Here is an 18,014-nt window from a genome sequence, read left to right on the forward strand (position 1 = left end):
TATTCTATTTTTGAAGTAAATAGCTCTTTATTTTTGTCAATTGAAAACATTTTATTAAATTCATTAATTTCACTTTATTTTTATCTTTCCCTTATAATTTCCTTAGTAGTTAATCTCTTCAAGTTAATGAGTTGGATACTTAATTATATACTGATTTTTTCTTATTAATGTAAGTGTTTATATTTATGATTATGTTTGTGCACTTTAGGCATATCCTAATTTTTGATGTTTAGTACTTTATTGTTACTATTTTCTCTATTGTAGAATTTCAGTTTGCTTTTCCTTTTGTACAAAAATTATTGAAAAGATTAGTAAAATTTCACAATCTCATAGGGCTCTTTATGCTTTTAATATTAATTTCTAGCATTACCATACTAGAAAAGAGAATCCCGTTTATGCTATTTCTTTTTGAAATTTGCGGAAGCTTTTTTAGTTGCTTAATATGTGATCACTTTTTGTGAATGATCCACGGAAACTTGAAAAGAAGGTTTTGTTTCTGTTTTCTTGGTGTAGACTTAGACATAAAGCCATCAGATCTGTTTTATGTTATTAATTTTTACTAAGTTTTTCATCTATTTAATTTATTCTTAAATTGGAAAAGCAAATTACAGAATTTTACTACAAACATACTTTACCCTTCTTTTCACTTTAACTTTATGAGTCACTTAATTTTAAGTGTTTCTCTTGATTTTAGCATATAATTATGTTTTGCTTTATTGTCAAATCTGATAAACTTTTTCTTTTAGTAGATGATTATTTGAATTTATTGATGTAACATACATTTGACTTTATTTCTGATATATTTTGGTCAAACTTTATATTTTAATAGGTCTTTTGTTTTTTATCTTTTGATATATGACCTATGTTTGCTTGGCTTTTTAAAATGCATTTCTATTGTGACAATTTGAAAAGCTTATTGCATGTACATATTTAATGTTTACCATTGTAACTAACTCATGTAATACCTAAAACCTTACTTCACCATTAACTACAGAAATGTGTTAGTTATATTATTGTTTCTATATCAGTGTAGTTTAAAACATAAATGTAATTGGTTAACCACTTTTCTCAGGGTTGTTTTATTTTTCAAGTAATATTTTGGGGATTCAATGCTCTCTTCTTATTATTTTATTTTTACATGAAATGTATTATTATATATATATATATATATTTTGAGGCAAGGTCTCTGTCACACAGGCTGGTATGCAGTGGTGTGATCCTGGCTCAGTGCGACCTCCACCTCCCGGGATCAAGTGATTCTCCTGCCTCAGCCACCTGAATACTGGGATTATAGGTGTGCACCACCACGCCTGGCTAATTTTTGTATTTTTAGTAGAAAGGGGATTTTGCCATGTTGCCCAGGCAGGTCTTGAACTCCTGGCCTCATGTGATCCACCTGCCTTGGACACCCAAACTGTTGGGATTACAGGTGTGAGCCACCGTGCCAGGCCAAAATTTATTAATTTCACTGGAATATGCCTCATTGTTGAAAATTTTGTGTTTATTTTCCTCAAAATTGGAGTTTTTCATTCTGTAGTTTCAGATCTCTCTAGTTTCAGAACAATTTTCTTAAATCATATTTTTTAATTTTTTCCAGTGGCAATTTTTCTCTTCCTCAGGAAGTACCAATAATGCATATATTGGATCTCCTTCCATATTTATGATGTTATTTCTTCTCTTTTTTAACTCAATTTTTCTTGAAGTATAGCTATACTTCAAGAAAAATTGAGTTAAAAAAGAGAAGAAATAACATATATAAAAGTAAACAAATTATAAATGCATATTCAATGAGTAATGAGAGTGGACATATCTGTTTAACTACTATCTTTTGTATTCTTCAAAAAATAAAACATTACTCAACATTCCAAATCCTCCTACTTTTCCAAAAGTAATGGCAATCGTAACTTAAACTCTTCGCTCTTTGCAATTTCATTTTGCTTTCTTATCTCAACTCTGTTTGCCGTATTCCTTAGTTTGTATTCAGCAGTTTCTTTTATTTTTCCTTTTAGGTGTAATGATTTTATTGTCCTCATTCACTTCACAAGTTTATTTTTTCTTATTTCTTTCTCAAATGTTTCATATCTCTTATTGAGTTTTTGTTTTATAGAAAGGATATTTTCATGGGTTTCTTTGAGTTTTTTGAAATATGTTTTATCATAATTTTAATCTGCATTGAGACATTTGCAATAGTGTAATCCTCATCTGCATTCTTGTTTTTTCCTTTGTTTTTGTGTGTTTTGCATATGTTAGATATTGGTTTCTATTGATTTGTTTTTCATACTGAATACTGTGAGTTCTACCTGGATGAACTATTTATAGGAGATTTGTGTGTGAGAGGAGCAAGTTTAGTGCTCTGAGCTGGCATATGTTTTATCTAGCTCATAAACTGGATTTCATGTTATAGATTTCGTGACTCTCTGCATAGATGAGCTTGTTTAGTCTTTTTATTAAATTGAAAAAAGATGAGATATATAGAGATATTTACCAGGGAGGCTTCTATAAGTAGTCCATATACTCCAATTTTGTTGCCTTTGTCATCCTAAGTATTTATTTCATAGGATACTGCACTCAATTCTGTGAGCTTTTGCTGAGATACATGTGGTGTCTCAATATCTAAACTTACCTTGGTTGGATTTTTATTGTGATTTTTAACCTTTCCTTAAATATAGATAGATGGATAGCTAGCTAGCTAGATAGATTAATTTTAAAGTTTTAAAATTTTTAATTTAATCCCAATTTTTATCAAATATGAAGGTTCAATTTCAGCTTCTTATTCTCTCTGATGTTTTGGCATATCTTAATAGAGAGAAAAGAAGTAGTAATTTTTACCCTGTCTTCCTAAAAACAGAAATTTGAAATGTTTTTTATTTCATACAAGAAAATAAACATAAAACTAACTGTAATTGTGTTATTCTTTTGATCATTATTTACCTGTATAGACTTTTGTTGTGGGGGAGGGTAGTTGATATTTGATTTCTTTGTCTCCTTCTCGTATTATCTGCTGCTTGGGAAGACAGGAAACAGATTGGTAGAGAATGCTGAGTGACTCTTTTTTCATTATAAAGAGACTTAAATGACAGCTGATTATATCCATAAGGAACACCTCTTCCATGGGATAGCTATACCAGAGTTAGAACACATTCTAAGTGATTAAGAAAGAAAGAGGAGGGGATTATAATGGTTCCATTTCCCCCATTCCTTCAACAACCCTAACCCATCTCTCTTCTCGCTTTTCCTTTCATCAGATTTTGGTTTGAGAAAGAGCAAAGATTCATCCTTTAGGAAAGGGGCTGGAAAACTATGGCACCAGATCTAGCTGGTTGCTTGTTTTAATAAATAAAGTTTTACTAGAATAGAATCAGTTTTGTTAGCTTATGTATTGTCTATGGCTGCTTTGTGTTATAGCAGCAGATTTCAGTAGTTGTGAGCGAGGCTGTATGGCCCCAAAAGGCTGAAATACTTACTATTTGGCCTTTTCCAGAAAAAGTTTGGTGGCCTGTCCTTTTGGCACTTATTTTCCAACTTTATCTAAATCACTCTGTATCCTTTCTAAAAGTTTAGCCTTCTGGAATTTTTTTTTTGAAACCCAGGAAATATTTTTTTAAAATACTAATCTCAGTAAGCACATGGAGGCCTAGCATTTCACATTTTAAACACTTCATGTAATCAGATAATCTTGAACCAAACATTGATTAACACTGCCTAATAGTCAAGAATGAAAGCTTAAGAGGTAGTTTGTAGGAAAGTTCGAAGAGCTCTATGTAGTATTTTCATCCCTTTTTCCAAAATTAAAACCACCACGGTACCTTTTTGTCTTTTCTACAAAAGGCAAAGTTCTCCTCATTAGACCCTCTCCCTTTCATCTAAAACAAATATATTTCCATTGAAGTATAGCCCTGTAAATGTCACAAAGAGGCTCTCAAACTAGATTCAGTTTGAGACATACTCTCAAGAGGTTTGGAACAATGATTTCACTATTTGTCAGTCATATGTTCATGAATAAATTTTGATTTGTTCCTGCTTACATAATTTAACATGCACTAGAATAATTTGTTTTTAAGGCTTATCTCTTGTCCTTGAATAATTTTCTTTAGAAAATTGTTCTAGAAAAAATATATAGAAAAATTGTTTAGTTTGCTATCAGCTTTTCGCTAAAATTTACTTACCATAAGGTGAATTCAATATTGAGTTTCTTCTGCTCACACCTCCAGAAAGGAAATTACAGTTTAACAAGCACACAAGCAGTTCCTAGTATTTAATATTTTAGTGTTAAGCACCAGTATTATCATGCCTTGATCATCAGAAATGATTAGCTACTAATAAGAAAATGCTGTTCAGGACAAGAAATTGTGAAGAGACTGTGTTCTAAGAATTTTTCTCAAAAGATTTTGATTAAAGGAAGACCTTGGGCTTTGCTTAAGAACGCACATTCTGAGGCAATTCTCCCAGAGTCTGATTTGTTAATCTGGAATGGATTCCAAGAATCTGTATTTTTAATAAAAAGTCAGATGACTCTTATGATAAGGAAAGTTTAGAAAACACTATTAGAAGTTCAGATGTTACTAGTCAATAGTAATCATTGCAGGCTTTTTTCTCTGACCTTTGAGAATTACAGAAAAACAAGGTGGGCTGTGTTCGTCACGCATCTTATTGTAGATGCTCCTTATTTCTCCTTCATGTAGCTTTTTGCCTCTGGCAAGAGCATACAGATGTTTGATTTGAATCTGTGCCATCACCTCAGTACTTGGGTTGTTTGGTGTTTGCAACATTTGGCTCAGATGCACTGAGTTCTTAGAGGGGGCCTAGCTCTGTTTTATACCATCCATCTTTTAACCTTCCCCTTGCAAAAAAGGTTAAATCTAACCTCCCCCATTCTGCCTATTTTATATGTCCTCATCCTTGTGATTACTATATTTATATGCAATGTCTATATAAGGAATTCGATGTATAATAAACTTCTCTCTATAGGTACATACATAGACCAAAAAAACCTGGTTGGTGGGTGTTTGGAATAGGTGAAATATTTTCAAACTGAGGAGGAAGAAGATTCCATATGGTGTTTTTAACCAGAATCAGGAAAGGAGTGTATAGTTTGAAAACATTCTCAATATTATAATTTTTCATTTGTAAAATGAAACAATTATTTCTATGCTTTTCATGATTTCAGCTGAAGGTAAAGTAAAACAAATATTTTTTTGATTAGTGCAGATATGCAGAAGATATTTTTAACTAGAAGCGGTCTTCTCCTGAAGGGAAGATGAAGAGTAAAATTTAATTTTAACAAAAGAGGATATGATTTGAATATTTTAACACTAAAATAGATGTCTTCTAATATTTCTTCCAACATTAAGATTCTGTGAGCTTTCAAACATTTAAAATATCTTGTTTTAAAATATGTTATTGTAATTATTTTCCTTCCTCCTACATGATGGTTGTGTATACCAAATTAAGGAGAAAAACATCTCTGGCATTCTGCTTGCTCTTAGAATGTAGAAAGCTAAAAAGAATGTGCTCTCATCTCTAAATAAGAGAGAGATGAATAAATGACAAAAAGTGTAACTTTTCTGGAACTCATCAGGTACCTGAGGACACATGGCACTGAGCAGTCTGAAATCCATGGAGGACCAACCTCCTTCAAGAGAGGAAGAGATGAGTAGAGCTCATCACCTATGGCAGAGCAGGAGGGGAAGAAGTATCAGCCACCATACATACACCCTGACAGAGAAACGGCTTCCTGATCTCTGGCCACAAATGTCATTTATTTTAGCCTGTACTAGTCTACACAAGATGTTTGGCATTGAACCAAAAATTGTGTGACACAGAAGTAAGAAAAATAATCTTACTCTCAAGAGATTAAAAAAAAGTCCACGTTTGAAATATTAGGGAATTTAATTTTTTTATAAAATAAGCTTTACATTTTAGAATAGTTTTAGATTTAAAGTAGAGTTGCAAAGATAATACAAAGAGTACTAACATCTGGTTCTCTTACTGTTAATTAGGATATATATGTGTGTACTATATATGTATGTGTTTATATGTACTATGTGTGTGTGTATATATATATATAAAGAGAGAGAGAGTATATATAGAGACAAAAAATTTAAAAATGTCCATGTTTGAAACATTAGGGAATTTAATTTTTTTATGAAATAAGCTTTACGTTTTAGAATAGTTCTGGATTTTTTTTCTTTTTTTATTATTATTATACTGCAAGTTTTAGGGTACATGTGCACAATGTGCAGGTTAGTTACATATGTATACATGTGCCATGTTGGTGTGCTGCACCCATTAACTCATCATTTAGCATTAGGTATATCTCCTAATGCTATCCCTCCCCCCTCCCCCCACCCCACAACAGTCCCCAGAGTGTGATGTTCCCCTTCCTGTGTCCATGTGTTCTCATTGTTCAATTCCCACCTATGAGCGAGAACATGTGGTGTTTGGTTTTTTGTCCTTGCGATAGTTTACTGAGAATGATGATTTCCAATTTCATCCATGTCCCTACAAAGGACATGAACTCATCATTTTTATGGCTGCATAGTATTCCATGGTGTATATGTGCCACATTTTCTTAATCCAGTCCATCATTGTTGGACATTTGGGTTGGTTCCAAGTCTTTGCTATTGTGAATAGTGCCGCAATAAGCATAAGTGTGCATGTGTCTTTATAGCAGCATGATTTATAGTCCTTTGGGTATATACCCAGAAATGGGATGGCTGGGTCAAATGGTATTTCTAGTTCTAGATCCCTGAGGAATCTCCACACTGACTTCCACAATGGTTGAACCAGTTTACAGTCCCACCAACAGTGTAAAAGTGTTCCTATTTCTCCACATCCTCTCCAGCACCTGTTGTTTCCTGACTTTTTAATGATTGCCATTCTAACTGGTGTGAGATGGCATCTCATTGTGGTTTTGATTTGCATTTCTCTGATGGCCAGTGATGATGAACATTTTTTCATGTGTCTTTTGGCTCCATAAACGTCTTCTTTTGAGAAGTGTCTGTTTATATCCTTTGCCCACTTTTTGATGGGGTTGTTTTTTTCCTGTGAATTTGTTTGAGTTCATTGTAGATTCTGGATTTAAAGTAGAGTTGCAAAGATAATACAAAGAGCACTAACACCTGGTTCTCTTACTGTTAATTAGGATACATATATATATATGTACTATATGTGTGTGTGTATATATATGTACTATATATGTGTGTGTATATATATATATATAGAGAGAGAGAGAGTATATATAGTACATTTGTCACAATTAAGGCTCCAGCATTGGCATATTACTATTATCTAATCTATAAAATTTATTCATATTTTACTAGTGTTTCCTCAATATCCTTTTTCTCTTCCAGGAACCTTCCCAAGTTATCACATTGCATTAGGTCAGTATGCTTCCTTTAGCCTCCTCTGGTTTGTGACAGGTTTTTAGGCTTTCCAATAAACTGGACAGTTTTGAAGAGTACTGGTTGGATATTTTGTAGAATGTCCTTCGATGTGGGTTTGTCTGATGTTTTTTTTTCATGGTTAGTCTGGGTTTTTAGGGAGAAGACAACAGAAGCAAAGTGTCATCCTCATTACATTGTACCAATGGTACATTCCATCAGCATGTCATATTACTGATAAGGTTAACTTTGATCACCTGGCCTAGGTAATATTTGCCAAGGCTCTCCACTGTAGTTTTCTTCTCCCTTTTTATATTCTGCACTTCAGAATAGAGTTGCTAAGTACAGCCACAGTGAAGGTGTGGTGAGTTAAGCTCCCCTTCCTTGACAGGGGAGTACCTACATAATTTTTTTTTCTTGCTATTTTCTATTTGTTTTCTACTAAACAATGTTGAGATTAGCTAGTTTCTTAATTTATATTCTTTGGAAACAAACCCAAGCAGATTCCTATTTAAGGTATGTATGGAGGGAATGTTATCAGGAGAAAATGAATGAGGTAAGCTGGGTAAAACAAGGGGAAAAAAGCTACGCAAGGATGTGGCCTCAGCTGGAGACCAGTTTTGAACTGAGCCCAAGGGGTGTTCTGAGCATGAATTGCACCATAGATTTAGTCTGGTTCAAGGGGGCTGGCCTATTATACCTCCATATCATCCAACCATTAGCTAGCTGCAGGGTGCAGTATTGTGGGCTGGGAATAATCTCCCAAGTGAGCCTGTTCTTGTTAACAGTTCTCTCAAAAGAAGGGGTGCCTGGGAGCTGTTAGGAGTCAGCACTGACAACAGCTGGAAAATAAGTGCGTTGACTTGGTAAAGTGGGTTAGGGAGAGAAATGAAGACCATATTCTACAGCTAATAATCTCCTTTTCTGTTCCTTACCATTAATTTTTGGGTTTTATTTTTCCATTGAAATAGACTGCAAACAGCATGGGTGACACAGGTTGTTGTGCAGCATGTACGGTCAAGCTCACCATTTTCTTACAGGTCCTTTCTGCATTTGTGTTACCAGTCCTGAAATTATTAGATTTCAGGACCCTTAATTTTAGTAAATGCCAAGGTAGCCATATTTAGTTATCCTTGTTTCTTTTAGATTTTTTCCCCAGTATTAATTGCTTGAGAATGTTTATGATTTATTTTCATATGCATTTTAGGTATAAAAACATGTTTATGATACCTAATTTTTAAGTTAGTGAACAATGGTGATAGATGTGGGATGTATACCAGTGCCTATAATTTACAGATTGTAAGTATTTGCATAAGAAAGTTGTGGAGAGATTGCTCTTTGTCTCCCTTTGCCCCCTTGTTGCCCCAATCTTGTGAGCCTTCAGTGGAAGCTGGAAAGATAACATGACGGTCTTCAGACACACAGAGCAGCTAAGGTTCTATATGTGACTAAGGTTCAGCCAAGCAGAGGCACCCATTGGAGTCACAGAGGAAGTAAGCAATGTAGGGTAGTGGCTGCACATGTGAGGTGTGATCCTGGGTCAGAGGTATTTGATGCCCCTGGGACAGCTATGATGCAAATTCTGCAGCCTGTTCCCTAATGTTATGGAAGCCAAGTGGCAGATGGTGCTGCTGGCAGACGATGGTATGGTTGGATATTTCTTCTCGTTGCCCGCTTCTGCCATTTTCCTAGTACTCCCTGAAACTGTATATGCTGCCTAAAAATGTGTAGTAGATTCTCCATACTCAGACCATCTAGACCATATTTCATTGCCTACAACTGAGAACAGCGACCTTGGCAGTGAGAATAATAATCCTAAATGCCAGCAGAATTATTCTCAAAATAATATATTAATGAGTACCAAAATGATGCTACCACATGCTAGGTCTGCTCCTTTGCTTTATGGGCCTAGAAACCCATTATTATTAGTTCTCCAGGATGGTCAGGTTTAGAAACAAATGCATACACCTGAAACTGAAGCTGAAAAAAATGAGACTGAAGTGGGCACAAACATGAATTAAATGGTCAAGATGTCAGGGAAATTTCTGCCTCAATTCAACTTACATGATCATAAGCCTAGGTCAAGAAAACTGGGACTGAGTGTGAAGACGGCAAAAATGAATCTCACGGGCACCAATATATCAATGTATACAAGGATCAAAAATATAACAGGAGCCACAGAGTGAGTGCAGCTTTGCAGTGTGAACCTTCTGTCTTTCACAGGATGCTCTCAGCATGGGGACAAAGGTGGCAAAGCAGTCTGTGTGGGGATCAGCCACCAGCCCTAACATCCTGAATTGGGCCCTGAAAGTCATGTGCCATCCTCACATATGCACCTGTGTTTTGCATCTTCCATTTACCTGGACACACAATCACAACATTAAATGCCAAATCACAATCAAATGAGTGGGCGAGGGCATACGGTGTAAGAGATGAAGAAATTTATATGACCTCGTGATAAATTCCTCAGATAACAGCTTGAAGGACTTGTCACTAGGACTAGAAAGCTTCAAATTGGTTAACCCAGCATCCTCCTACCCTGGGCAGGTCTGGATGAACACAATGGAGTTCAAACTTATAACCTTTTCATCTGCTTGTTAAAGTTTATTTTGAGACCTGTTTTACTTCTCTTTCAAGGTAATTTACTCCAATCTGGACTGCGCTTTAACCTAAATCCTGAGGTTTGACTGGAAAACCTCCTAGCCACCCATTTTCTGGTTAATTCTTAGATTGATACATTTAGGCCAGAAGTAGAAAGGGAAGTTGATTTCTTGATTTACCCATCAAAAGACAATCTGATTTCCAAGTTCTTGGAGTGAGCCTGATTCAATCCCTCAAGTACTGACAACACTGATCTGCCAAGATTCTCAAGAAATATCTACCTACACAGTCTATCTTTAGGCTATAAGAATGAAGCTTGTGAAATTTATCTTGCCTCTAATTTTAAACTTAAATTTTAAGATCTACTTTCCCCTGCAAATGCGAATGATTATTCTCAGTCATTTTGACTGCACTTTGGCTGTGTTTGAATTACTTTCATGTAGCATATTTTAAAAATAAAAGTTCATGTTTTGGAAATCCAACATTTAGATTAAAATTTGAAGAAAAAAATTTATGATAAGAAATTTATCTTTTATTCAACCAGTATAGCCTGTCACTTTTTATAAATTTTATCCCATAAATGATTTGAAGGAACTTGGCAATTGAGTTTATCCTACTGTATCTTTGCTATAAAAACTAGCAAAAAGCCAGTTTACACTTAGCATCAGTTTTGTAAGTTTTATTAAAAATAGAAAAAATGGTCTCAAATAAATGTTACTTTGGGAGTTTGAGACATGGCTAATGGATTGTAAATAAGTCTCAGGGATTGTATTAAAATCTCTGTAGAAAGGCCAAAGAAGCTGCATTTTTTCCTTCTATTAGGAAGAATTTTGGCATTATTAATAGACACAGAAATTGTTGAATTATACCAACTGTAAGCACATGCTCCTCTAGACTTTATAAGTGTTTCCAAAATTCTGTCCTTTAATATGCATTTCTGGAACAAAAGTGAATCTGGATAATTTAAAAAATTAGTTTTATCATTTAGTTATGCCATTATTGTTTTATTGCTGCAGTGCAACTCATATCATTATCCTTGGTAGTCTTTCTTTTATTTTGCTCTTTCTTCACCTCCTTTTTAAAGCAGCAAGATCAAGTATGAAAAGAATTTGCCATAATTTACAATAGAAATACAAGAACAATAAGAACCAATATCATTAACAAAATATAAACTCAAATGCCAGAATGGAAAGAGAGCGGAACCTTATGTTAAAATTTCTTAGGTATGGAAAGGTATTGTGATAAATCCCCAAATTTAATGTTGCTCTGTCTAAATTCCTTGGCCTTTGGCTTAACCCTCCCTCCCTCCCTCCTTCCCTCCCCGCCTCCCTCCCTTCCTCCCTCCTCTCCCTTCCCCCTCCCTCCCTCCCTCCTTCCCTCCTTCCCTCCTTCCTTCCTTCCTTCCTTCCTTCCTTCCTTCCTTCCTTCCTTCCTTCCTTCCTTGCTTTCTTTTGAGACAGTCTTGCTCTGTTTACCAGACTGGAATGCAGTGGCACAGTCTCAGCTCAATGCAACCTCTGCCTCCCAGGTTCATGTGATTCTCCCGCCTCAGCCTCCCATGTAGCTGGGATTACAGGCACCACCATCATGCCTAGCTAACTTTTGTATTTTTAGCAGAGACAGGGTTGCACCATGTTAGCCAAGCTGGCCTGGAACTCCTGACTTCATGTGATGTGCCATCCTTGGCCTCCCAAAGTGCTGAGATTACAGGCGTGAGCCACTGCCACCTGGCCACACCACCCTGAATGCACCTGATCTCATCTGGTTTAGCTCTTTCTGAGAAAAGAAATTTGTCTGTTTAATAAGTGGAATGCAATGCACGATACCTAACAAGCAATCTCAGAGAAAACGTAGAGGCATTTCACATCTTACTGATTTTTTTGTCTCCTGTAACAAAGTTATTGAATAGGTTGTGCTCCAAAGAAACAAATTTTTCTCTGGCTTCTGTGTTCAAAAATATTCCTAGAATGACCCTTTCCCAATCCTCGATGGCATTATAGATTCCATAGCTTTCTAAGAATTTTCTCATGTTTAGACTTTAAAGATTCTAAATCAAACACTAATCTCATATCCAATTAACGGCTTCTTCTCTTCTCCTATCTTAGGCGTGGTGTAGAAGCTGGAGAACAGCAGGGAAGAAAGTGGGGTAAATTCTTTCACTCCCCTATCACGTCCTCTCCCTTCTTCTGTATTTTGTGTGTGTGTGTGTGTGTGTGTGTGAGAGAGAGAGAGAGAGAGAGAGAGAGAAAGTTATTAGGCAACACACTATACTATTAATAAAAAGCATTATATAGGATAAAGTATTTACAAATTGGACAACACAGGTGCATTAGCTCCTTGGTATCTTAATTTCATATCTAGCTAAAGGAAGCTGTCAAAAAAATGTCCTAGCTTTTGGTCACAATCGTTCTGTTATTCTTTTCAAAACATCTTTTTATTTATTTATTTTTGAGATAGAATTTCTCTCTTGTTGCCCAGGCTGGAGGGCAATGGCACGATGTTGGCTCACTGCGACCTCCACCTCCCAGGTTCAAGCAATTCTCCTATCTCAGCCTCCCAAGTAGCTGAGATTACAGGTGCCTGCCACCATGCCTGGCTAATTTTTTTTTTTTTTTTTTGTATTTTTAGTAGAGACGGGGTTTCACCGTGTCGGTCAGGCTGCTCTCAAACTCCTGACCTCAGGTGATCTACCCCCCTGGGCCTCCTGAAGTGCTGGGATTACAGGCGTGAGCCACTGTGCCTGGCCAGCATCTGCTTTTTAAATCATATCTTTTTCCAAATTAAATTTTTTGCTCATTTAAAATTTATCTCTCGGTTCCCTCTCCTCTTCCATTGACTTCAGATTTGGCATTAATTTAAGTAAATCACTTGACCTTCTTAGGTTTATTTTCCAGCTAGTTTGGATTAGGTGACCTTGATTTGTCTTTTAGTCCAAAATAAGAAAATGTAAGTAAAATCTTTTTGCGAAAAATTAGGTGCCATTAATATAAAAGTTAGTTATTATTTCTGTTTGTATTTTATTTTTTTCTGATTTCTGGATCCCCTCAACTGCTTCTAACACTCCCACCTTATGCATAGCCTGGATAAGTTTTCCATTGCACTTTACTCAAAAGAGACAGAGAGAGTACTAAAAATATTTAACAGCTTCTGGAATAGCATCTGTGTGTGTGATTGTGGGGAGAGGGGGTGTTCTTTTTTTCCCGTTCTCTATTTATACACATATGAGAAGAACGGTTTCTATTTATTTCAGCTATCTGAGGTTTTTGAACATGCAAGACCTCATCTGGATGTGGATACAAATGACAAATAGCAATAGAATCCTAATTTCACTGGCTCTTGTTCAATCTATTCCAGCAGGATCCCAAACCCTATAAGGCACCTCTCCTCCAGCCTCCTAAGCATTCCTGGGAGTCAACTCAATGCCAATATCTACCTTTTTTTTTTTTCCTTTTTTCTTCTCAGACCCATGGTTAGGACTCTGCTCCCCAGTCATTACTGCATCCACCAGGTTTTGTCCCACCTTCTACTGCAGTGAAACCATTGGACCTAAGGAGATGCAAGGCTGACAGGGTGCTTCTGTGGAGTGGGACAGCATGCTTCACTCCCCTCTGTGTGCAACAGTAGGAATGCTGCTGAGATATGCCAAATGGCACAGAGTCTTTGGTAAAAGTGGTCTTTCAGTTTTTACTTATGTTTCACACCCTCAGTTTCAAATATGAATTTGACTCAGAGACAAATCAGAGTGATAAGCCCACAAGCAGATCAGAATTTCCATTCCTTTCCAGGACTAAGCCATTCTTTCACAGTCAAGCTTGAGATACTTGCATCCTTTGCCCCACAGGATGATTTGCTTTCAGGAGGTGTTTCAATCTTCTAACGGCAGAGCTAGAAGATCAGTTCACCAGACATGCCCAATATATACAAAGGGTAGAAAACATCACATTATTTACGCTTGGTACCAGAATGGTGTAAGAGATGCAACTGGCTTTAAGAAGAATACCTTAATAAGTATCTGGGGTGGACAGAGGCTGAGACCCAAAGGCATAGTGGTTGGACATTACCAAGACACATAGCTGCTGGTAGTTGAGGGTGAAGAGGAGATAAATGAGGAGTGAGATGCCTTGGAGATAAGGGCATGGGGTACTGCAAGGGAAGAAGGTATGAGAGAAACCTGTCAGACAGGGAGGCAGAAAGAACGTCTAAAGAATGAGTATGTTTTATACGTGATTTTTCACTGATTACTGTGTGATTTCTGTATTCTTATTCATTCTGGGAGGGTTTTGGACAGAATAAAAAAGTGTAGAAAGTGTAAGCCAACGCCACTCAAATGTTATGAGCTAAGAGTGGTTCTTAACTGATATCTGGGTTGTATATGGGAAATAAAACAACTATGTCTCAACATGGAGATGTTCCATCAAGTTAATAATACAATACAAGTTATAATACAATAGAGAGGCAAGAATTGAGCCAATGGAAACCATTTATAGTTGTATAGTTGACACAATTAAATTGTCAATATTTGGGGAATTATTAAGGATGAATCTGGATTGGGTTAAGTGTCTGCTATTCTGGGGAAGAGTATAATGTTTTGGCTAATGGAAATGAAGAAAGAGTTAAATTTTGACTTGAGTTTTAAAGAGATAAAGACATGGCATTTGGAAGAGAAGCAAATAAGAACATTTGTGTCATTAGATAAAAGTCCAGAAACAGCCAGGGGATAGAGAAAGAGAGAGAGATGGAGAGGGGGAGAGAGAGAGAGAGTGAGGGGGAGAGAGAGAGAGAGAGAGACTCCTTGACTAAAAAAGTGAATTGAAGGCTTAGTATGGGAACCATTCAGGGTACAAGCAATATGTTTCTGTGGGATGGTATTCATATTCATGTGTGAAGTAACTGGCAGTCATGGGAAGGTTAAAGTAATGTGTGGACACCATGATTTTGACTGTCTTGTGTAGAATATACCAGGTGTACAATTCCAGAGTTGGCAAGGACTAAGGAGAGATGGGGCAGTCTTGAGCAAGTTGGAACCAACCTGAGGATTGTGAAAGGGAAAGGAAACCAGTGGAAAAGGATAGAGAAAGGGTTGATTATTTAGAAATACATGGCTGCGAAGATGGAAGGGAATGAGGGTTGCATTATGGTGATTCACAATGAATTGATTGATAAGAGCAATACTCTCTTCTGGTATTAATTATATCAATTGCTCGGGAGTCTTTTATCCTGTGCCTCAGGCAACCTCTAGGCCTAGCACTTTCCCTTTAGAATCCTTTTCAATGTAGGGCTGCTCAGCATCAGTGAAGTGGAATGCATTAAGATGAAAGCATAGACAAAAGCTTCCCAGACCCATAACCAACATCTCTTATCAAATAGAGTACCTATAATGGTGATGAGTATGGTTAGAAAGTAAGAGGTAAACACAATAAATAAGACGGCAAGGGACCTCAGGGCAGTGAAGTGCGCTTTCATGCTTGGATTGCAGTGACCAGTGCTATGATGTTGTATCTGCTTGGTCAGTGATGCCATGAGCAAGATGGTGGAGGCCAGGAACAGGATGAAAGGAATAACCAATGCAACTGTATGAGCCTGGAACTGATACTGATGAAACTTTTCAAGTTTGTCAGTTACAGTGCTGTTTCTTGGTAGATGCTCCATGGTGAGTAACTGAATTTGAATGTAATTCCCAATAGCTGAAGGGATGATTGTTACACAAGTAATCATCAGAGAACCCAGTAATATCCAGGGAAACAACCTCAAAATTCTCCACCTCAGCCAGAGAAAGATGTGATGGGTGAAAGAAGAGACCTTGATGCAGTAGAAGACGGTAAGCAAGCTGTTTAACCAGAATGTAAGGATATTAAAAAATTCCCAGGTGATTGTTAAGTTGCAAAGTACATAATTCAAATTAAAATAGGAGCAAAAATTGTTCAGCATTGATGCCCACTGTAGACAGAAGCGAGAGATGCCCAGGCTGATGAGAATCATGTCCACAGGCATCAGCCTTCTGACTTGCAGCCATTCTCTGCCCAGCACTGCAACAATTAGGCTGCTCTGCACAATAATTGTCAAGGACTCAAGCACATAGATGATCATGAAGAAGACAGTGAGTTGGATGGGTATCATTCTTCTACTCCAAAGTGTCTTCCTGGACAAAGACTCTGAATCTCTGTACCAATTTCCAGGTAGAGAATGGGTTCCTGATTCCACCATTGTCTGGTACAAGAAAACCCCTCTCTCTGGAAGCAAATTTTCCCAAGCTCATTTTTGATTTTGTCATTTTCCTATCTATAGAATTTGTTTATGCTTTGCTTGCTGGTTTGCTATCACATCTGAATGTAGGGAAATGTTTAAATGTGGATTCCTGCTCCTGAGGTGATTTGATTATTCCAAAAAGGCATATGTATTTCATAACCATGTTGTTTATTTCCTCTTTTTCTGAGGTGCACTTAGCTTATTTCCTTATCTTCTTTAAATGACATCTTCACTCTTTTAACCTAAAATTTGAGCAACAAGAAAGATGAATCCTTCCCTGTTCATTCACGTCCTGCATGATGTTTCTGCTCTGTTGAGTGCAGTACCAAAGCGAACCTCAGAAGCCCTATCTTCCCAGTTCTCATGGCAGCTAGTGGTGGATGCTACAACCAAAGTGTGAGGGTAAATAAAAATGATAATGAAAAGTCTTTCCTCCGAAATTCCACAAAATTGCTGAACCCCAGACCTTCAAGTATTTCCATCCAATGCAGGCCACTCTCATAACTGCCCATTGAATTCCCCCACTCAGAGAAATCAAACTGCAGAGAAAACACTGCACACAGCCTCTCTTAGCTATTGTTCTTCTGCCAATTCCAATGCTTTGAGCATATGCCTTACATATTTTCAGGAATTGTTCTTGTCCCATTAACATCACTGTGTGTTTTTTTTTCTCTTACATGGCTAGGTTCTTTTTGTCACTGCTCCCATTGCTCAGGAAGAATTGAAAGAGGACCCTCTTACCACTAGTAAAGTGTATTACTTCTAAATGTGCAGGAATCATTTCATAGCTATACAAGCAGGCTATAAAAGGAATACATTTTCCTTCAGTTCAGGACAACTCTTCCAAATAGACACCAAATATGTAATAAGTGGCTTCAGAAATGAGAGGTTATTCTAATTGCTAGTTGGTGACAGAGACAAAGTGAAAGTCATTGACCTTATGTATGATAAACTCGGAGTCTGTATGGACTTTTTAGTCATTCAAGGAAGACAACACAGAAGCAAGCGAACATGAATCATAGAATTCTTGAACACAAAACAAGAAACTACTGAACTCATGAAGCAAAGGTAAGCAATAGCTTGAAAAATTACACCAGAAAACAGAATTAAGTGTAAGAAAGCATCTGCTTTGCATTCTCAATAAAATGCAAGAAACAGGAAATAAAAAACTGAGATGACAAAACAATATATATTATTAAAAGGTGAATTGGTTGAGATGTATCCATACATAAGAAGGGAGAAAGATGAGATATGAAATGTTGGTATGTGAAACATGCAATAATAGCATTAACCTCTAATTTATGTCCTGAATACACTAAGCATGTTGCCAGCTATATACACTGCCCCATTCTGAGTAAACTTGGAAGGACTGTGATGCTCTCAATCTCTGTCTGAGGGGTTGTGAAAGTGTGGCCACCATACTACACCCCTCATGACTGGATTCCAGCCACAATAGTATGACCAGGAATGAGTTTCTGTCCAAAGCAGCCCCTCATAGACTGGCCTGCTGCATGAGAGATGGCCTGGCACTACTCTACTCCACTGGAGTGTTTTCTATGTGATAGTGGCTGATTAAATAACCCAGATACTCTTTTTGGGAAAGTTTGAAGGTGAGACATACAGAGTGTCCATAGACTGGTGATTGATGTTCCCTGCGGTTAGGAGTTGAGAGTCTGGCTCTTTCATCATGTGTGCATGTGAACCTTCAGGGCCACCTCTGGGGTCTCCTCATTGCAGTGATCCCAATTCTGGTTTGCCTTCTTCCACTCTCCTTTAGCTCACACC

The 18,014-nt window shown here is 36.9% G+C and overlaps 1 protein-coding gene across 1 annotated transcript; it reads right to left on the minus strand.

Annotated features, from left to right (window-relative positions):
- Nucleotides 1-15,224: 15,224 nt before the first annotated feature.
- TAS2R16 (taste 2 receptor member 16) lies at nt 15,225-16,100 on the minus strand. The gene is given in 1 exon segment (NM_001009160.1): nt 15,225-16,100. A coding segment is annotated over 1 exon segment (876 nt).
- Between the last annotated feature and the right edge of the window lie 1,914 nt (nt 16,101-18,014).

Source organism: Pan troglodytes, chromosome 6 (genome assembly GCF_028858775.2).
Source record: "Pan troglodytes isolate AG18354 chromosome 6, NHGRI_mPanTro3-v2.0_pri, whole genome shotgun sequence".
NCBI lineage: Eukaryota > Metazoa > Chordata > Mammalia > Primates > Hominidae > Pan > Pan troglodytes.